The sequence below is a fragment of the Cherax quadricarinatus genome, chromosome 77, assembly GCF_038502225.1.
Source record: "Cherax quadricarinatus isolate ZL_2023a chromosome 77, ASM3850222v1, whole genome shotgun sequence".
Classification (NCBI taxonomy): domain Eukaryota; kingdom Metazoa; phylum Arthropoda; class Malacostraca; order Decapoda; family Parastacidae; genus Cherax; species Cherax quadricarinatus.
This window is the reverse complement of record NC_091368.1, coordinates 1,757,878-1,781,841: the sequence shown is the minus strand read 5'-3', so window position 1 is coordinate 1,781,841 and position 23,964 is coordinate 1,757,878. Positions and strand designations below refer to the sequence as shown.

The 23,964-nt window shown below is 38.6% G+C and overlaps 1 protein-coding gene across 6 annotated transcripts in view; it reads left to right on the top strand.

Moving 5' to 3' along the window:
• jus (julius seizure) overlaps nucleotides 1-23,964 on the top strand; it is a 201,715-nt gene that overhangs the window by 146,069 nt on the left and 31,682 nt on the right. For all 6 annotated transcript variants that reach the window (XR_008408991.2, XM_053795974.2, XM_053795977.2 and 3 more), the window contains exons 4-5: nucleotides 17,510-17,656; nucleotides 17,979-18,084. Coding sequence is in view for 5 of the 6 variants with exons in the window: in XM_053795974.2 (XP_053651949.1) it covers nucleotides 17,510-17,656; nucleotides 17,979-18,084 (253 nt within the window). In the remaining variant the exon portion in view is untranslated. The remainder of the gene's footprint in view (nucleotides 1-17,509; nucleotides 17,657-17,978; nucleotides 18,085-23,964) is intronic.

Below are 23,964 nucleotides of genomic sequence, written 5' to 3'. Positions count from 1 at the left end.
TCACAAGCATGGCCCCATCACAGGACAGGTCCCATCACATGCAAGGTCCCATCACAGGACAGATCCCATCACATGCAAGGTCCCATCGCAGGAAAGTCCCCATCACAGGCAAGGTCCCATCACAGAACAGATCCCATCACAGGACAGAGCCCATCACATGCAAAGTCCCATCACAGGCAAGGTCCCATTACAGGCAAAGTCCCATCACAGGACAGGCCCATCACAGGAAAGAGCCCATCACATGCAAGGTCCCATCACAGGACAGGCCCCATCACAAGCAACGTCCCATCACAGGACAGGTCCCATCACATGCAAGGTCCCATCACATTCAAGGTCCCATCACAAAAAAGATCCCATCACAGGCAAGGTCCCATCACAGTCATGGTTCCATCACGGTCAAGGTCCCATCACAGTCAAAGTCTCATCACAGTCAAGGTCCCATCACAGGCAGGGTCCCATCACAGTCAAGGTCCCATCACAGGCAAGGTCCCATCACAAACAAGCCCCATCACAGTCAAGGTCCCATCACAGTCAAGATTCCATCACAGGCAAGGTCCCATCACAGTCAAGGTCCCATCACAGTCAAGGTCCCATCACAAACAAGGTCCCATCACAGGCAAGGTCCCATCACAGGCAAGGTCCCATCACAGGCAAGGTCCCATCACAGTCAAGGTCCCATCACAGTCAAGGTCCCATCACAGTCAAGGTCCCATCACAGGCAAGGTCCCATCACAGGCAAGGTCCCATCACAGGCAAGGTCCCATCATAGTCAAGGTCCCATCACAGGCAAGGTCCCATCATAAACAAGGTCCCATCACAGTCAAGGTCTCATCACAAACAAGGTCCCATCACAGTCGTGGTCCCATCACAGTCAAGGTCCCATCAAAGGACAGGTCCCATCACAGGACAGATCCCATCACAAGCAAGGTCTCATCACAGGACAGGTCCCATCACAGGCAAGGTCCCATCACAGGACAGGTCCCATCACATGCAAGGTCCCATCACAGGACAGATCCCATCACATGCAAGGTCCCATCACAGGACAGTCCCCATCACAGGCAAGGTCCCATCACAGAACAGATCCCATCACAGGACAGAGCCCATCACATGCAAAGTCCCATCACAGGCAAGGTCCCATCACAGGCAACGTCCCATCACAGGACAGGCCCATCACAGGACAGAGCCCATCACATGCAAGGTCCCATCACAGGACAGGCCCCATCACAAACAACGTCCCATCACAGGACAGGTCCCATCACATGCAAGGTCCAATCACAGGACAGGTCCCATCTCAAGCAAGGCCCCATCACAGGACAGAGCCCATCACATGCAAGGTCCCATCACAGGACAGTCCCCATCACAGGCAAGGTCCCATCACAGAACAGGTCCCATCACAGGGCAGAGCCCATCATATGCAAGGTCCCATCACAGGCAAGGTCCCATTACAGGCAAGGTCCCATCACAGGACAGTCCCAATCACAGGACAGGCCCGATCACAGGACAGGTCCCAACACAGGACAGGCCCCATTACAGGACAGGCCCCATCACAGGACAGGCCCCATCCCAGGACAGGCCCCATCACAGGACAGGTCCCATCACAGGACATGCCCCATCACAGGACAGGCCCCATCACAGGACAGGCACCATCACAGGCAAGGTCCCATCACAGGACAGGTCCCATCACAGGCAAGGCCCCATCACAGTACAGGCCCCATCACAGGACAGGCCCCATCACAGGACAGGCCCCATCACAGGACAGGCCCCATCCCAGGACAGGCCCCATCACAGGACAGGCCCCATCACAGTACAGGCCCCATCACAGGACAGGCCCCATCACAGGACAGGCCCCATCACAGGACAGGCCTCATCACAGGACATGTCCCATCACAGGACAGGTCCCATCACATGCAAGGTCCCATGACAGGACAGGTACCATCACAGGTAATGCCCCATCACAGGCAAGGTCCCATCACAGGCAAGGTCCCATCACAGGACAGGTCCCATCACAGGACAGGCCCCATCACAGGACAGGCTCCATCACAGGACAGGCCCCGTCACAGGACATGCCCCATCACAGAACAGGTCCCATCACAGGCAAGGTCCCATCACAGGAAAGGTCCCATCACATAACAGGTCCCATCTCAGGACAGGTCCCATCACAGGACAAGTCCCATCACAGGACAGATCCCATCACAGGACAGGTCCCATCACAGCCAAGTTCCCATCACAGGACAGGCCCCATCACAGGCAAAGTCCCATCACAGGACAGAGCCCATCACAGGCAAGGTCCCATCAGAGGCAACCAATCACCTCCTTACAGGTCTCCCGTCCAACAATAGCAGCACCTGGGTTTCCAATCGCGGCCCGACCTATTTCTCGTCGCAGTCTCAGACGCTGTTATACCGAGCCTCGAATGAATAATGTCTGCAGCAGGTGAGCCAGACGAGCTGCCGGAATAATTAGAGACCCCTCAATAGTCTTGCTGCGCTTAAACTGAGCTCGATAGCACCTTTAAAGATACTGGCTAATAATGCGCTTATTTTCAGAATTACTAGGTGCGTTCAGCAGGTTTCTACACACCATTCATTACACATTCTTCATCAGGTGCCAGTAAACAAAGTAAACGATATATATATGTATATATATATATATATATATATATATATATATATATATATATCTATATTTATATATGTATATATATATATATATATATTTATATATGTCTATATATATATATATATATATATATATATATATATATGTTTATATGTATATATATATATATATATATGTTTATATATATATATATATATATATATTTTTATTTTTATATATATATATATATATATATATATATATATATATATATATATATATATATATATATATATATATATATGTATGTATATATATATATATATATATGTATATATGTATATATATATGTATGTATATATATATATATGTATATATATATATGTATATATGTATATATATGTATATATATATATATATGTATATATATATATATATATGTATATATATGTATGTATATATATATGTATATATTTATATATTTAAATATATGCTCTGTGTTGTTAGTTACGACCTGTTGCTCTTTGTTGTGAGTTACGACCTGTTGCTCTGTGTTGTGAGTTACGACCTGTTGCTCTGTGTTGTGAGTTACGACCTGTTGCTCTGTGTTGTGAGTTACGACCTGTTGCTCTGTGTTGTGAGTTACGACCTGTTGCTCTGTGTTGTGAGTTACGACCTGTTGCTGTGGCTGCGGTCAGCACACACCCAGAGAGGCTCCAGCCCTCAGGGATGGTGTTGAGGTGTATACAGCTTTAAGAGGGATAGAGGTTATAAATTAGTTAGGCTTTTCAGATTTAACTAACAGGAGTGAATGAGAGAGTGAGTTAGAGAGAGAGAGAGAGAGAGAGAGAGAGAGAGAGAGAGAGAGAGAGAGAGAGAGAGACAGAGACAGAGAGAGAGAGAGAGAGAGAGAGAGAGAGAGAGAGAGAGAGAGAGAGAGAGAGAGAGAGAGAGAGAGAGAGAGAGAGAGAGAGAGAGAGAGAGAGAGAGGAGAAAGAATTCTCTGGAGGGAAACAAAGTTTGGGTCATGACTAACTTCTCACAAGAAGCTGATGTCAAGAAAGTCGAGAAAAAATGAAAGAAAAGAAAGAAAGGCAGAAAGAAAGTGCTTTTTTTTTTCAAACAAACTTTGAAAGATAAAATACTTGAGAAAGATATGACATAAAGAAGTTGTAAAAGAATAAATAAAATTTTGTGAATAAACAAAATAATTTCAAACCAAGGTAAAAAAAATTGCTATTAAATCCTCACCATTATTTTATTTTTAAATTCATCCAATTAGGAATATTTTTATACATTATATAATACTAAATCATGAAAATACAGTTCCATAATCATTATGCTAAAGCTCTAAAGTTTTTTAAAAGTTGAAGGCTCGAACCTGCGACCTCCAACGAGGAAGCAGAGATTGTGTCAACCCGGCTACGTCGACGAGTGTAACATCCGTCGACGTAGCCGGGTTTAGACAATGTCTGATACACTAGTGCTGCAACAAGCAATGACTTGTTTGTTTCAGTACCAGTATATCAGGGGGGGGGTTCGACTCCCTCCCGTTCCGTGAGTTATTTACGATTATCTTATTACCATTTCGTGAGTCAGTCATTTCAACTGCAATTTTTTAAGCTCTTTCTTCTTCCTTATCTTTTTACGTCTCTTTTAAGCTGTGTAATTGAAACTCAGCAGAAAATCTGCAGTGAAGAAAAGGTCATAGAAGAAAAACTTTTGTTTATAGAAGTACCAGAGGTTTCGATCCTGTGTAGTAAGGACGTTCACTACAGTTGAAAAAATTTCAAGGTCCTTTTACTTTCTTGAACCTCTGTGAAGATGAGGAAGCCGATGTTCTCCTCTTTCAATTCGACTGTAAACGTCTCTCCGCTGGCCCAACCATCTCACAAATTCTTAATTCGAAACAAACTGAGAGATCAGGCACGAAAAACAATCACAAGAAGTGTGTTTGAATGTCCTGAAAGGTCGTTCAGGACTAACCTATTTCTGCAACATCCCGATATTCCTTAGAGCAGTCATTCACTTCTGCCAGAGACTGATTTTGCTGGATGCACTGTGAGTTTGACGTTTTATATGGTGTTACTCAACGATATATATATATATATATATATATATATATATATATATATATATATATATATATATATATATATATATATATATATATATATATATATATATATAATTTCGGACTTCATTAAAATGAATAAAAAAAAGCCACTGTATTTAATTAAAACAAACTGGCTAACATGTGTTCATTTGACCTGGTGCTATAGTCAACAAGATTCATTTAAACATTGCAATGAACGAAATTGTATTGTGACATCTTTATTTACACTGAACCTAAATGAAATACACAGAAATTTATGTTTTGCCTTAATAAACCCGCGTGTCAATGAGACTTGTTGTTTCGACGAGGTTAGTCAGAGGTAATATAAGGAAGGTTTGAGTTTCATCAGTGGTGGAATGGTGATTACTGCTAATAACTTGCAGGGACTGATGGTGACTGGTGTGTACTCACCTATTTGTGGTTGCAGGGCTTCGAGTCAAAGCTCCTGGTCCCGCCTCTTCGCTAATCGCTGCTAAGTCCACTCTCTCCCTACTCCAAGAGCTTTATCATACCTCTTCTGAAAGCTATATATGGATCCTGCCTCCCCTACATCACTCACCAGGCTGTTCCACTTCCTGACAACTCTGTGACGGAAGAAACACTTCCTAACATCCCTGTGACTAATCTGAGTTTTCAACTTCCAGTTGGGATCCCCTTGTTTCTGTGTCACATCTCTGAAAGAGTCTGTCCCTGTGTGTGTGTGTGTGTGTGTGTGTGTGTGTACGTGGGTTACTGATACAGTTTACACAGATTAGTGGTGGGTGCAGGTGGGCTGTAGTCAGCTGTCAAAAATACACTTAAAACCTTCGTGTGATAAGTTTTACAGTGAAGAGGGAAACGCTAAGCTCATATGGAACTGATGTAGCCAAACTTGATCCGAATACTAGAAGAGCACTACTAAGCTCCTTGGATCAAGAGCCTTTTAGCAGCACCCAGGCGCCTCTCTAGAAAAAAAGTCTAGGAGAACGTACTACTAGTATGAGTGCTGAGTCAGCTGGTGCTAGTTCACCTGTGTTCTGGCACTATCGGCACTCCCGGGCCATAAAACCTGGCACCTGTATTGATCTCTGGCCCGACCCGCAGCGCCGCTGGACCGCATCTATCCGCACCTAGCCAGGCCGCACCTAGCCAGGCCGCATCAAGCCAGGCCGCAACTAGCCAGGCCGCACCTAGCCAGGTCGCAACCATCCAGGCCGCATCTACCTATCGCCTATTTACCCATTTCAATTTTTCGGTGTATATGTCCTGAGAGAGCCTTCTTGCTGTGCATACACACATGTATATACATATGCATATAAGCGATGTGTATATACAGTGTATATATTCACATGGAGCATATACACTCGGAGATGCACACTAAAAGGTGTTTATACAGTGAGCGGTATATACCACTATGTATATAAAGTGCGACACACACGCATATATATATATATATATATATATATATATATATATATATATATATATATATATATATATATATATATATATATATATATATACATACTTATTTGTATGAACACTGAGAGGTGCCCACACACCTCACGGTGTATATATGCTGTATATGCATAGCGTAGGTTCAGAATCAAGCATATTTGTCTCTGTATTGTTGCATAATTCAGCTGCTGGACAGCAGTTGCCAGAAAACGGGAAGCCTTACTGAGCACTATTATATCCCAGTTCACTGTGCAAAATTTCACTTCAGTGCCATATATTTATGTTCAGCGAAGTGCATTTCATTTCAGTGTGCTCTGTTTCATTTCAGAACGTTTATATTTCGTACACTTCCGACATGGTAATTTTTATTTTTTTTGTGTTGTAGATTATTATATTAACGATAAAATCTTGAATTAAGATTCTATAAGGGTGAAATTAACATTTAAAATCAGCAAGAGTCTAATGCTCTGTTTATTCGTTTAAGAATTTTTTAATCACCTCATTGGCTGACTAAAAACTGAGATATTTTTTATATGGAAATCAATTGTTAAAATAAATAGAACCAAGCCGTATGAAAAAAAAAAAAATAGCAGTATGAACGTAAGTCTAGGACTTTATAAACTAGATTTATTCATTCAAAATATAATTTGTGAGAATTTTTAACTATGTTGACCAACTATTTAACTTTTTCTTACAAGGTCACTCTTTACCCAACACATACACACACACACACACACACACACACACACACACACACACACACACACACACACACACACACACACACACACACACACACACACACACACACATATATATATATATATATATATATATATATATATATATATATATATATATATATATATATATATATATATATATATATATATATATATATATGCAAAAAAAACACTCTGAAAGAATAGAGAAATTCCAAGCGCTTTCGTGAGTAGTCACGAAAGCGCTTGGAATTTCTCTATTCTTTCAGAGTGGTTGTTTTGCATATTCTGAAATCACCTGTTTACTGTGATCTTATTGCATATATATATATATATATATATATATATATATATATATATATATATATATATATATATATATATATATATATATATATATAATATATATATATATATATATATATATATATATATATATATATATATATATATATATATATATATATATATATATATATATATATATATATATATATATATATATATATATATACAAATTTGAATACATACCGAGGAGATTATTATACCTCATATGGAGGTAGACATGCACTGACTACAGGTATACCCTGGAAGTTGATGGGTCTAGTGTTTCTCTAAAAATGGCATACAATACCCACCATTTGACGATGTATAAAACATCTGTGCAACACTCGGGAATATTTATTGCAGAAACTTTTCGCTCATGTGCCAGGCTTCGTCAGTCAAATTTAAGCGAATATTGCCAAAACGTTTTGGAGAAAAACGTGTCAATGTGCTGCACATATGTCTTATTTATTTGCTCAGTGTGTCCTAGTTTTGATTAGGTGCTGCAGCATGTGTTGCAGCAGGTGTTACAGCAGATGTTGAAGCAGGTGTTGATGTAGGTGTTGCAGCAGGTGTTGAAGTAGGTGTTGCAGCAGATGTTGGAGTAGGTGTTGCAACAGATGTTGCAGTGTTGCAGCACTCTCCCCCTCAGCATTTATGGCTGATTTTAGTCCTTATAGAGGAGAAATATCTTTTTCTCCCTGCTCCTCAAGTCAACTGAGAGACCTAGTCCTCGTGTCGAGGAAGAGCCTCGCCCTCGAGTCTAGGGAGAGATCTGGTCCTCGAGTCAAGGGAGGCTGGTCCTTGACAAGCTGGAGTCATTACCCAGGTCTGGAGTCCCACTCGACGCTCCTGCAGCCTCAGAGTCGAGTCTCTGCTTCTCTTTCCTCGACACTCCACACGTTCTTCAAGGGCGAGCTCCTTGATGCTGGTGAAGATCTCTAGATCCAGGAAATTGAAGCATCCCTCATTTTCCTTGGATCAAACCAGTTTATCTCCGAATTCTCAAGAGATGCAAGACCTCTTTTGGTTAGGTGTTTCTATATGATGATACGACTACTACTACTGCTACACTGCTGCTGATGCTACTACTACTACTACTACTACACTACTGCTGTTGCTACTACTACTACTACTACTGCTGCTGCTGCTACACTACTGCTGTTGCTACTACTACTACTACTACTACTGCTGCTGCTACACTACTGCTGTTGCTACTACTACTATTACTACTACTACTACACTACTGCTGTTGCTGCTACTACTACTACTACTACTACACTACTGCTGTTGCTACTGCTACTACTACTACTACTACACTACTGCTGTTGCTACTACTACTACTGTGTGTGTGTGTGTGTGTGTGTGTGTGTGTGCGTGTGTGTGTGTGTGTGTGTGTGTGTGTGTGTGTGTGTGTGTGTGTGTGTGTGTGTGTGTGTGTGTGTGTGTGTGTGTGTGTGTGTGTGTGTGTGTGTGTGTGTGTGTGTGTGTGTGTATGTGTGTGTGTGTGTGTGTGTTACATGCTTCTACATACAACACAAACACAGGTGTTCATATTTATTAAACCTTCCTGATGGAGGGATGGATTTCACAACACTGCAAAATTAATATACAATCATATACAAAAATTTTGACAGGCATCAAAATCCCTGGGCTCTGAAATGGGATAGATTTTATAATATACTAGAAATTCGACACTGGAAATTGATTCGTGTGTTCATATCACGTTTATCAGTCCCCTGAGGGTGACCACTGGTTAATATCAGTCCACTGAGGGTAACCACTGGTGAATATCAGTCCCTTGAGGGTAACCACTGGTTAATATCAGTCCCCTGAGGATAACAACTGGGAATATCAGTCCCCTGAGGGTAACAACTGGTGAATATCAGTCCCCTGAGGGTAACAACTGGTGAATATCAGTCCCCTGAGGGTAACAACTGGTGAATATCAGTCCCCTGAGGGTAACAACTGGTGAATATCAGTTCCCTGAGGGTAACAACTGGTGAATATCAGTTCCCTGAGGGTAACAACTGGTGAATATGAGTTCCCTGAGGGTAACAACTGGTGAATATAAGTCACTGCAGCTCCTCTTGGTAATACTTCTTTTCACTGTTGTTATTATCTTGTGTCTTTTGTCATGGTGTGTTATTCTCCTCTCGGTTATCTTTTGCTGGTAACATTCTTTAGTATTGACTGAAATTAATCTCTATCTCTCTGTGTCTCTTTTTCTCTCTCTCTGTTTCTCTCTGTTTCTCTCATATATGCCTTTTCTTAAGGTAAAAAAAGACAGAAGATTCCTATGCATAATTAAAAATAATAAAATAAATTATTCTTTCAGTCAAAAGAAAATACTACAGATGCCAAGATTGAATTATAAAAATACAGCATAATACAGTGCCTATTACTCTGGCTTCTACATGCTAAACGAGGCTCAGTCGTGCATACTACGGTGCAATACAACATAATACAGAACAATGCTACACAATCCCTTGCATATAACTCTTTCTTGGACATCCTGAATGAAGCTCAATAGTGCACACTACAACACAGTGCAACATAGTACAGTACAATTCAGTGCACATTACTTGGGTTCATCATGCTCAACGAGGTAGTAGCGTGCACAACACTTCCCCCCCCCCAGCTTTATTGATCGCTAGCAGCACTGTTCTAGTAAATACTGGGAAAAAGGACACCGTGGAACACATATACCGTAATGAAAGCAAGAGGATTGCTTTGTAGAGACACAAAATGAACGCAAGAAATACACACAGACACAAATTTTCGCTTGGTTTATTAGGCAAGAAGGGCGTTGTTATTTAAGCCAAAATCTCAAGTATTACATATTCGGCACGATATATATATATATATATATATATATATATATATATATATATATATATATATATATATATATATATATATATATATATATATATATATATATATATATATATATATATATATATATATATATATATATATATATATATATATATATATATATATATATATATTTATATATATATATATATATATATATATATATATATATATATATATATATATATATATATATATATATATATATATATATATATATATATATATATATATATATATACATATACATATATACATATTTACATATATATTTTTCCCACCTGATAAAGTCAAGAATACGATGTTCTGGATTTTCTTTTTTTTTTTTTTGCTCAATCCAGAGTCGTTTCACGCTATCGCACACGGCGTAAATGTCGTCGAGTATTATCCTGCGAGTGAAACTCTCCTCTTGTCCCGACTCTTTCTTTCTGGCCTTTGTTGTCGTCGACCTCTTGCTGCTGCAGCAGTAGGGTTTGATGTCCATGCCTCCAGGGAGTAGAAAGAGAAAGCCAGAGAGGAGAGAGAGAGAGAGAGAGAGAGAGAGAGAGAGAGAGAGAGAGAGAGAGAGAGAGAGAGAGACAGACAGACAGACAGACAGACAGACAGACAGACAGACAGACAGACAGACAGACAGAGAGGCAGACAGAAAGACAAACAGACAGACAGACAGACAGACAGACAGAGTAGAAATATACTTAGATAAATACTCGATGCATATGTATGCATGCGTAGCAGACAGAGTTTAAACCCAAAATATCAGCGAATCCAGAAGATGCTAGTGGAAACCATCGGTGTAAACGAATAGTAACAATGTACTATTTCACTATGTAAGATTGAAATTACATTCAAATCGGTTGAATAGTACAATTGATTGAATAAAAAATAGTAGCGTAGTTGATAGTGAACACTGTTGAAAATAGTGTGTGTGTAGGGGGGGGGAAGAAGGTTGTGTTTCAGCTCCTGTTCCCGCCTCAACGTTCTTTCGAGAATTTCCATTAATTATCAAATGTGAAGTATATTATTTTTATTATTATTGTTATTATCATTATAATTATTATTATTATTATTATTATTATTATTATTATTATTATTATTATTAGTAGTAGTAGTAGTAGTAGTAGTAGTAGTAGTAGTAGTAGTAGTGGTAGTAGTAGTAGTAGTAGTAATGTTACTACTATCATTGTTATTATAATAATAACAATAGTTATTATTATTTTTATTATTATTATGATGATTATTGTTCTTCTTCTTCTTCTTCTTCTTCTTCTTCTTCTTCTTCTTCTTATCATTATTATTATTATTATTATTATTATTATTATTATTATTATTATTATTATTATTATTATTGTTGTTGTTTTTGTTGTTGTTGCTATTATTATTAATTGTTGTTATTATTATTATTATTATTATTATTATTATTATTATTATGATTATTATTATTATTATTATTATTATTATTATCATTATTATTATTATCATTATTATTATTATTTTAGCACCGTGGTGAGAATACCGCACAGTATGAGTCACTAGGTCAATACTCACCGTGTTCGTGGAAAGAGCTGGTGTTATGCGACCACTTTTACCAGGTACCATGCGACCACTTTTACCAGGTACCATGCGACCACTTTTACCAGGTACCATGCGACAACTTTTACCAGGTACCATGCGACCACTTTTACCAGGTACCATGCGACCACTTTTACCAGGTACCATGCGACCACTTTTACCAGGTACCATGCGACCACTTTTACCAGGTACCATGCGACCACTTTTACCAGGTACCATGCGACCACTTTTACCAGGTACCATGCGACAACTTTTACCAGGTACCATGCGACAACTTTTACCAGGTACCATGCGACCACTTTTACCAGGTACCATGCGATCACTTTTACCAGGTACCATGCGACCACTTTTACCAGGTACCATGCGACAACTTTTACCAGGTACCATGCGACCACTTTTACCAGGTACCATGCGACAACTTTTACCAGGTACCATGCGACCACTTTTACCAGGTACCATGCGATCACTTTTACCAGGTACCATGCGACTACATTTTCCAGGCACCTTGTGTATATTTCTTCCAAGATTCACGCAGACTTCTGTGTGATCTCAGAAAGCAACATTGACGTGCTTTTGTTTTGGAGTGAAAAACCTACAATCCCATCTTCAACACTAAATAAACTTTAAACGTAATAAAAACATGTTAAAACAAAGACGTCTCACAGCTAATCCCGCGTACAATACCCGCTTTAAATAGCTTCGATATGAGAGACCGAGAGATACCGTACCTGTCGTGCACTTCGATATATTGGTAGCGTTCCAATAACAGTGAGCGTGTCGTGTATGTGTGTGTATTGGTCTGGACTGATCGCTCGTGTCATGTACCTGGGGATGGTCCGCCTAGTATCCGAGAAAGTTTTCGAGTCACTGGTTCGTGGGGATCCTCATGTCTTGTTTGGAACCTATGTGCAGATTCAAGGGTTTGAGAATTTTGTTTGTACCGTGTTCTGTTGGTCGTAATGGAGATGTGGGTGGTGTTCCAGGGTGAAGGTTGGGCGTGTTGACATGTGGGAGGTGATTGTAGGAAGTGTTGTTGGTTGTAGATGGTTGTAAAAGGTTGTTGATGACTGTGGATGATTGTAAAATGTTGTTGATGACTGTGGATGGTTGTAAAAGGTTGTTGATGACTGTGGATGGTTGTAAAATGTTGTTGATGACTGTGGATGGTTGTAAAATGTTGTTGATGACTGTGGATGGTTGTAAAAGGTTGTTGATGACTGTGGATGGTTGTAAAAGGTTGTTGATGACTGTGGATGGTTGTAAAAGGTTGTTGATGACTGTGGATGGTTGTAAAAGGTTGTTGATGACTGTGGATGGTTGTAAAAGGTTGTTGATGACTGTGGATGGTTGTAAAAGGTTGTTGATGACTGTGGATGGTTGTAAAAGGTTGTTGATGACTGTGGATGGTTGTAAAATGTTGTTGATGACTGTGGATGGTTGTAAAAGGTTGTTGATGACTGTGGATGGTTGTAAAAGGTTGTTGATGACTGTGGATGGATGTAAAATGTTGTTGATGACTGTGGATGGTTGTAACAGGTTGTTGATGACTGTGGATGGTAGTAAAAGATTGTTGATGACTGTGGATGGTTGTAAAAGGTTGTTGATGACTGTGAATGGTTGTAAAAGTTTCTTGATGACTGTGGATGGTTGTAACAGGTTGTTGATGACTGTGGATGGTTGTAAAAGGTTGTTGATGACTGTGGATGGTTGTAAAAGTTTCTTGATGACTGTGGATGGTTGTAAAAGGTTGTTGATGACTGTGGATGGTTGTAAAAGGTTGTTGATGATTGCGGATGGTTGTACAAAGGTTTCTGTTGTTTGTGGATGGTTGTAGAAAGGTGTTGATGGTTGTGGATGGTTGTAAAAAATGTTGTTGGTTGTGAATGTTGTAAAAAAATGCTTGGAAAATGTTTAGTGGGAAAAAGAAAAACGTTTCTTAATGAGAGAGACGAGAAAAATAGATTCAGAAGGTGAAAGGTTTAGGAGAAAGCGAAAGAAAGAGACACACCAAGTTAGAGTTCCAGCAATAACGGAGAAAGTGAGGTGAGAGATAGAGTGATCCAGCATGTAATAATAATAATAATAATAATAATAATAATAATAATAATAATAATAATAATAATAATAATAATAATAATAATAATAATAATAATAATAATAATAATAATAATAATAATAATAATAATAATTAATAATAATAATAATAATAATAATAATAATAATAATAATAATAATAATAATAATAATAATAATAATAATAATAATAATAATAAAAAATAATAATAATAATAATAATAATAATAATAATAATAATAATAATAATAATAATAATAATAATAATAATAATAATTAATAATAATAATAACAATAATAATAAATAATAATAATAATAATAATAATAATAATAATAATAATAATAATAATAATAATAATAATAATAATAATTCTAGTTCTACAAGTACAAATACAAAGTAAACAGACCATAGCTGACATCAATGACATACTACTATATAGAAAGCCACATGTTATGCTGAGCATTTCAGGTAAATTAGGTCAATTTTATCCCAGGATGCGACCCACACCAGTCAACTAACACCCAGGTACCCACTTTATTGATGATCGAACATGGACAACCAGTGTAAGGTAACACGCCCAATGTTTCTACACTTGCCGGGAATCGAACCCGGACAACACCGTGTGAAGCGAGAACTTTTGCCACCAAGCCACGGGCCACCGTAGACTGAAGGCTCAGGAGCCATTGAAATCGAGTACAAAATACAAGATTTCTCTGGGGAGAGGATGAAGTGCACTGGCTTCACCATTCAGTGTATCTGAGCTTAGGAGGCGTCAAGTGGACCACCTCATCTCGTTCTTCATTCATCTCGCCCACGTTAGTTTTAGGCGACTCATTACCAAGGTGACTCAAGTTAGTCCCGGGTATTCAGTTAATTATAAAGACCGTATGCTTTTGCGTCAGTACACAGAAGATCGCGTTGGTAGTAATCCTCACGGTCGAAGCTTTCACTGTTAAAGTTCTGGGATTTGTCATTGCACAACAGAGCTTGTCAAAAGCAAAATAGTCTTACCCCACCGTGGTTCTAGCTGCTCTATTACTGTAGTAACCCTAGGCACCCCACTACCAACGTGGCTTTGTGGGAACCATTACTACCGTGGGTCTAGCCTCACCCATTACCACCGTGTCTCTAGGCTACCCATTACCCCCGTGGGTCTAGCCTCACCCATTACCACCGTGTCTCTAGGCTACCCATTACCCCCGTGGGTCTAGCCTCACCCATTACCACCGTGTCTCTAGGCTACCCATTACCCCCGTGGGTCTAGCCTCGCCCATTACCACCGTAGCTCGAAGGCAAAGAAGGATGAAAGCAAACCGGGAGAGAGACAACAAAGGTCTTGTCTGATGCCGTTGATCAAGAAGCTTTCTGGCTCAGCATAATGTCAGCTCTTTCAGCATTAAAGGAATCTCACAGAGTTGGTAAAAGATTCAGAATTTTGAATCGTGAAGTCAAAGAATATTTTTTTCCTAAGTTTACAAAGCAGTGAAAAAGACGTGAAAGGCTCAACACTAAGATGAAAAGATGCACACACACACACACACACACACACACACACACACACACACACACACACACACACACACACACACACACACACACACACACACACACACACACACACACACACACACACACACACACACACACACACACACACACACACTGGAAAAAATAATTTAAACTAATAGGTAATGTATTTTCATAGATAAGGAAACACTTAAACAACAACAATAGACAACAAAAGAATCATTAAAATATGAAATTTCAAACTTAATAATAATACTAGATACTAAATCCGCAGATTCCGATCTCATTCCAAACCCTCATTATCTAATGGAACTCTTTTCTACTAATTCTGACCCGATTATCTATAGTGGAAGTCATATCTTCCAATTCCAACCCAATTAACTGTAATGGAACCCTAATCTGCCAATTCCAACGCATCGTAACCCTGATGGCCAAAGAAACATGAGCAACATTACGTTCGCCTCCGGATGGATAATTAAGCACAAAGTTAGTGAAAAAATTATATCAAGTTCTAGAAAACTTTGTCGGTGGTAATTTTTAGAAAACCCAAAAGTGGTTACTTGACTTTCTTTTTCTCCCATTGCTTTCTTTTATACCTGAAGAACGCCTCCTCAGATCGACCTCAAATTTTTACTGCTGGTGTACAGTAACTACATAAAGGTTTATGGAGCTGTTGGAGTGTGCAGGCGCCCACTGCTCGGTTTTGGTTTTCGTGTGATAACCTCAGAAAGTGTGGTAGAATTACCGACAATATGTTAAGTAAAAGGATATGAGTGCAACTAATGTGACATTTTATTGTGGCAACGTTTCGCTCTCCAGGAGCTTTGTCAAGGCGTTAGAAACAGTACAGGGACATAGAGGGTATTTATAGGTACAGAGTGAGGTGCAAAGCATAATATAATCGTTGTAAGTAGTAGTAGTAGTTCTTGTAGTAGTAGTAGTAGTAGCAGCAGCAGCAGCAGCAGTAGTGAGTAGTATTAGTAGTAGTAGTAGTAGTAGTAGTAGTAGTAGTAGTAGTAGTAGTAATAGTAGTAGTAGTAGTATTAGTAGTAGTAGTAGTATTAGTAGTAGTAGTAGTTCTTGTAGTAGTAGTAGCAGCAGCAGCAGCAGCAGCAGCAGTATTAGTAGTAGTAGTAGTAGTAGTAATAGTAGTAGTAGTAGTAGTAGTAGTAGTATTAGTAGTAGTAGTAGTAGTAGTAGTAGTAGTAGTAATAACAGTAGTAGCAGTGGTGGTGGTGGTGGTGGTGGTGGTGGTGGTGGTGGTGGTGGTGGTGGTGGTGGTGGTGGTGGTGGTGGTGGTGGTGGTGGTGGTAGCAGCTGTGATGGTCACAGAAGGGATCTGATCAGCTTCAAACTTCCATCACTGTTGTATCCTTCTTAGAAGAAAGTTGTCATTGTTATTGGAAGTTGTAGGTGAGAATTTGCCAATTTTATTTATGTTGATAAATGGTTCAGAGAACCGATTAGTTGATAAATTCTTATCAAGATTGATAGACAGATTACATGCACTGCAGGCTGAGGGACTGTCCCATCAAACTCCTTCTAACTTTCACCATTCTTCTTTGTATTGGACTGATGAAGTCACTGTGTGGCGATACGTTTCCACAGTAAAGATACCCAAGTGCTGTACATATGTCTAATTTATCAGTTTTATTTATAAAGCATAATGGCATTTTTATTATGACATATCCTGTGCATTACCTGTACTGAACACCTGTAATATTCAATGAGCGAAGGATTTTAAGAAGAAAAAAATTACTTTCTCTGGCTTATGTTGCAAAAACCTGACTGTTTGTTTACATAGTTAATAAACTTAGAAATGCTGGAACTTGTGTGTGATAACTGCGTAATGATTTTTTTGGTGAATCTTCCTCTAAAGGTTCTTTCGACTGTTTTTGATTTGTCAAATTTTACTCTGTCATTAAGCCAGATAACTCCCGTACAATAACTGTAGAATGAAATATGGCGTAACTTTTGGTAAACTATAACTAGAGTTCTACGAAGAGAGAAACATGATTTGATGAAACTCAAAGCCAAACATTGCTTGATAAATCTCTACGCAAGCCAAAACATGATTTTTCTTTCTACATAAACCGAAAAAAGACTAGATGAAGCTTAACATAAAATTAACCATGACTTGTTAAAGCTGTATACAGAATGAAACATTAACTCAGTGAACACTTGATCTGCAGCAAGTGTCTTCTATCATCAGCTGTACTGTGCTTGGATCTGTCTTTAACCACATGTTCTTGTTCCCACAGAAGCCAAGCTAAACACAACATGCCAGTTCACAAGTCAGTGTGAGGAAGCGGATGAGTACAGCCTATGTAGCCCGACCTTCATCTGTGTGTGTCAAGATGGCTACCGTATGGAAGAATATCCTAACATCGGCTTCAACTGTGTCTCCAGTGAGTTCCGTGTGTGTGTAAATTTATACTAACCTATTTCTGGTTGCAGGGGGCGAGTCACAGCTACAGGCCTCACCTCTTCGTTGGTCGCTATTAGATATCAGTGTGTATGCTGATGCTTGTAGGTAGGCTTCAGTGTGTATGTGTGTGTGTGTGTGTGTGTGTGTGTGAACATTTCCTTGAGTTGATACTTATGTTTACGTATTTTAATGTGAAACAATGTAAGATACCAAATCATTCCTTACTGTATCTTTGCCACTTAGAGCAAATAAATTATTCACCCCTTGATAATAGTCTCACGACTTTATTTTCTCGCTTTCAGAGACAGGGACTCAGGCTACCAAGATAGATCCGGCGATGATCGGTGTGCTAGCAGGTCTGGCCCTAATGTTTATCATCATTTGCGTCGTCCTACGCCTCTTCTCCAAGTGAGTTTACCCTCAAACGCCTCTTCTTCAGTTTACTTTTAAACACCTCATTTCCACGTGAGTTCTCCCTCAAACGCCACAGAAGCAGAAAACAAGAATTCGTCAACAATCTCATCACAGAAAATGCGTTTCGAGGATGTTTTTTCTGTTCCAGTTAATAGTAGCTGTCTTGTTAATTCTCCAGTTTAATAGATATTTAGAAGGAGAAGGAGACGCCAAGATCAGTTATAATAAACTTTAACTTCAATGTAATTATAATGATCTCAAATGCACATTTTTCTGGGTTTGTTTACCACTGTTTACTAATGAAACGACCATTGCTATTGGAGTTAAACAGCCACAGCACATACACTGAAAACTGTTTATCTGTGTATACATATGTTCTCCGAATGATGTTTATCTTTCAGTTTATGTACGTCAAAACATGTTTATTTCGCACAGAATATAAACTGTAAATTTTCACTACGAATATATATATATATATATATATATATATATATATATATATATATATATATATATATATATATATATATATATATATATATATATATATATATATATATATATATATATATATATATATATGTCTTAATACTTTTAATAATTATTTTTTCTGTTCCCAGAATCTCCCCAGCTGCATGACCCATACGGATTTAGTGCATACTTTTGAGTATAATACCCATCTACACACGTGGGGCCGGCTGTAATATATGTAAATTACTCCTCGTTTTTATGTCCATTGCTTCTACTCTCGTATCTACTAATAAGATTTTTTTTCTCTGCTGCCTCTGCCAGATCATTCGTTATCGCCTATTTTCTATGTCTTGTCCGTCACTCACTGAATCATTTTTCTTTTGGTTTTATTCTGTAATGAAGACGACATTTTTTTTTCGACTATCAGCTTTCGTAGTTTGAAAGCAGCTGTCTCAGTTTGAAAGCAGCTGTCATGGTCTGAAAGCAGCTGTCATGGTCTGAAAGCAGCTGTCATGGTCTGAAAGCAGCTGTCATGGTCTGAAAGCAGCTGTCATGGTCTGAAAGCAGCTGTCATGGTCTGAAAGCAGCTGTCATGGTCTGAAAGCAGCTGTCATGGTCTGAAAGCAGCTGTCATGGTCTGAAAGCAGCTGTCATGGTCTGAAAGCAGCTGTCATGGTCTGAAAGCAGCTGTCATGGTCTGAAAGCAGCTGTCATGGTCTGAAAGCAGCTGTCATGGTCTGAAAGCAGCTGTCATGGTCTGAAAGCAGCTGTCATGGTCTGAAAGCAGCTGTCATAGTTTGAAAGCAGCTGTCATGGTCTGAAAGCAGCTGTCATGGTCTGAAAGCAGCTGTCATAGTTTGAAAGCAGCTGTCATGGTCTGAAAGCAGCTGTCATAGTTTGAAAGCAGCTGTCATGGTCTGAAAGCAGCTGTCATGGTCTGAAAGCAGCTGTCATGGTCTGAAAGCAGCTGTCATGGTCTGAAAGCAGCTGTCATGGTCTGAAAGCAGCTGTCATGGTCTGAAAGCAGCTGTCATGGTCTGAAAGCAGCTGTCATGGTCTGAAAGCAGCTGTCATGGTCTGAAAGCAGCTGTCATGGTCTGAAAGCAGCTGTCATGGTCTGAAAGTAGCATAACTTGAAAGTAGCTTCCATAATCTGAAAGCAACTTTCATAATTTGAAAGTAGATTACATAATTTAAAAGCAGATTTAAAAAAAATCAAAATTATCTACTATTTATCTACTTTCTAAATGTTTTGAAATTGTATTATTAAAGAAAATTGTTTGTGTTACTTTTGATGTTAGAATATATAAGAAATTATTCAAGGAGAGATGTTTAACGACAGTGACTGGCTCGTGTTCCGAGGAACTGGAGCTGTCCTCCTCATGTATTGAATCAGACCTGACTGCCTGCCACTCCCCTGTGTATGCCGCCCCTACGGATTTAGTGCTTCCTTTGAAAAATAATAATGTAATCCATAGTCTTGAAAAGATGTAAAAATGTTAGATATGTAATTGTAAAAAAAAAAATGAAAAAGATGTATGAGAAAAATAGGCATTCAAAATTTAATACTTGGAATGTTATCCGATGAACCTGAAACTATTGAACTCTTCTTACAAGAGGTTCAAACCTCCCTAGCATCACTTGTGTGGATTCAAAGACGAGTTTTAATGGATTTTAACTGTAAACTGTGTAAATATGTATATTCATCAAAAGATGTTTCTCTCAATGCATGTACACCGAGAGATTCGTGTATATGTACACACACACAGCGGGTATGTACGTAATATATATATATATATATATATATATATATATATATATATATATATATATATATATATATATATATATATATAGGTATATATATAAATATATATATATAAATATATATATATATATATATATATATATATATATATATATATATATATATATATATATATATATATATATATATATATATATATATATATATATTTTTATTTATTTATTTATTTATGTTGTGAATATACACCGAGAAGCGTTTATCATTCTTAATGTTTATAGGCCGTGAAGTTAATATACCTCAGAGTATATACACTGAGTATATATTACTATCGATTTCAGTGATTCTTGTATGTTGGTGTACGGTAAACTCCAGCAGTGTCAATGACCCTTGTGCAATCAATAGACTTTAAATCATGCAAACTATCTAAATTCATATAATTAATTTCCAACACCCTCCCTTCGCGCCTAGGTTGTCTTCAACAGTAAATTTAATAAGATAATCAAGTTAGTTCCTGATGACCCTGGCTGTGGTGCAGACTATTATGCATATTACATACATGTAATATCCATAATATTTCTCATTGGAAGAAGATAATTTTTGTAACAGTAGTTAGTGGAGAACAAGACACACGTGCAGTACTTTAACAACTTTTACAGTGTTACACCTGTGTCTCATTCATCACTAACAGTCTGGTCGATCAGGCCGACAATAATAAGGCCTGATCTCTGACCGAGCTGCACTAATGTAAAAATATGTGATTTGTTAATTGGTTTATAGAATTTAATCCCTTGAAACCACACCACTCAAGGGTCATTAAGGCTGAGTGTCACCCACACAACACAAGCAAACTTTAATCCATTAAATAGAGATTAAAGTTGACTCTCATCATATATACACTGAGATATATACATCTCTCGGTGTACATAACCTTGCGATTTATATGATCCTGTTGTTCTTAGTTTGTGCCGACAAGCTCGTCTCATTTTTCAAATTGATCACTGTAGTATATTTCAGCTCTGCAGTTTTATTTGAGATGTGAAAAACGCCAGAAGGGGGGAAAAAACATCTATTGTTTGGTAAAATGCACTTTTTTTTTCTCTCTATTTTGAAAAACTTTCACATTTCATTAAAAAAATTAAACTTTTGCATTTATACAGGTAGGAAACGTATTTCGAAGTTCGTTGCGATGTTTCTTCACTTGTATGAACGTTTAGGTACATCACATGAAAATGTATGGAAAAAACGTTTATCGCTATTGGTTTTATTTTTTTTAAACCTTATATAATAAATTTTCTGTTGAGCATGGAGTTCCCTAATGATATTACGTCACTAATCTAAACTGCTTATGGTCTAAAGCTGAAGTACACACCATCCAGGCCTTTTCTGGTCTAAACATAAGTACAAACCATCCAGGCTTTTTCTGGTCTAAAGCTGAAGTACACACCATCCAGGCCTTTTCTGGTCTAAACATAAGTACACACCATCCAGGCTTTTTCTGGTCTAAAGCTGAAGTACACACCATCCAGGCCTTTTCTGGTCTAAACATAAGTACACACCATCCAGGCCTTTTCTGGTCTAAAGCTGAAGTACACACCATCCAGGCTTTTTCTGGTCTAAACATAAGTACACACCATCCAGGCTTTTTCTGGTCTAAACATAAGTACACACCATCCAGGCTTTTTCTGGTCTAAACATAAGTACACACCATCCAGGCTTTTTCTGGTCTAAACATAAGTACACACCATCCAGGCTTTTTCTGGTCTAAACATAAGTACACACCATCCAGGCTTTTTCTGGTCTAAACATAAGTACACACCATCCAGGCTTTTTCTGGTCTAAACATAAGTACACACCATCCAGGCTTTTTCTGGTCTAAACATAAGTACACACCATCCAGGCTTTTTCTGGTCTAAACATAAGTACACACCATCCAGGCTTTTTCTGGTCTAAACATAAGTACACACCATCCAGGCTTTTTCTGGTCTAAACATAAGTACACACCATCCAGGCTTTTTCTGGTCTAAACATAAGTACACACCATCCAGGCTTTTTCTGGTCTAAACATAAGTACACACCATCCAGGCTTTTTCTGGTCTAAACATAAGTACACACCATCCAGGCTTTTTCTGGTCTAAACATAAGTACACACCATCCAGGCTTTTTCTGGTCTAAACATAAGTACACACCATCCAGGCTTTTTCTGGTCTAAACATAAGTACACACCATCCAGGCTTTTTCTGGTCTAAACATAAGTACACACCATCCAGGCTTTTTCTGGTCTAAACATAAGTACACACCATCCAGGCTTTTTCTGGTCTAAACATAAGTACACACCATCCAGGCTTTTTCTGGTCTAAACATAAGTACACACCATCCAGGCTTTTTCTGGTCTAAACATAAGTACACACCATCCAGGCTTTTTCTGGTCTAAACATAAGTACACACCATCCAGGCTTTTTCTGGTCTAAACATAAGTACACACCATCCAGGCTTTTTCTGGTCTAAACATAAGTACACACCATCCAGGCTTTTTCTGGTCTAAACATAAGTACACACCATCCAGGCTTTTTCTGGTCTAAACATAAGTACACACCATCCAGGCTTTTTCTGGTCTAAACATAAGTACACACCATCCAGGCTTTTTCTGGTCTAAACATAAGTACACACCATCCAGGCTTTTTCTGGTCTAAACATAAGTACACACCATCCAGGCTTTTTCTGGTCTAAACATAAGTACACACCATCCAGGCTTTTTCTGGTCTAAACATAAGTACACACCATCCAGGCTTTTTCTGGTCTAAACATAAGTACACACCATCCAGGCTTTTTCTGGTCTAAACATAAGTACACACCATCCAGTCTGGTCTAAACATAAGTACACACCATCCAGGCTTTTTCTGGTCTAAACATAAGTACACACCATCCAGGCTTTTTCTGGTCTAAACATAAGTACACACCATCCAGGCTTTTTCTGGTCTAAACATAAGTACACACCATCCAGGCTTTTTCTGGTCTAAACATAAGTACACACCATCCAGGCTTTTTCTGGTCTAAACATAAGTACACACCATCCAGGCTTTTTCTGGTCTAAACATAAGTACACACCATCCAGGCTTTTTCTGGTCTAAACATAAGTACACACCATCCAGGCTTTTTCTGGTCTAAACATAAGTACACACCATCCAGGCTTTTTCTGGTCTAAACATAAGTACACACCATCCAGGCTTTTTCTGGTCTAAACATAAGTACACACCATCCAGGCTTTTTCTGGTCTAAACATAAGTACACACCATCCAGGCTTTTTCTGGTCTAAACATAAGTACACACCATCCAGGCTTTTTCTGGTCTAAACATAAGTACACACCATCCAGGCTTTTTCTGGTCTAAACATAAGTACACACCATCCAGGCTTTTTCTGGTCTAAACATAAGTACACACCATCCAGGCTTTTTCTGGTCTAAACATAAGTACACACCATCCAGGCTTTTTCTGGTCTAAACATAAGTACACACCATCCAGGCTTTTTCTGGTCTAAACATAAGTACACACCATCCAGGCTTTTTCTGGTCTAAACATAAGTACACACCATCCAGGCTTTTTCTGGTCTAAACATAAGTACACACCATCCAGGCTTT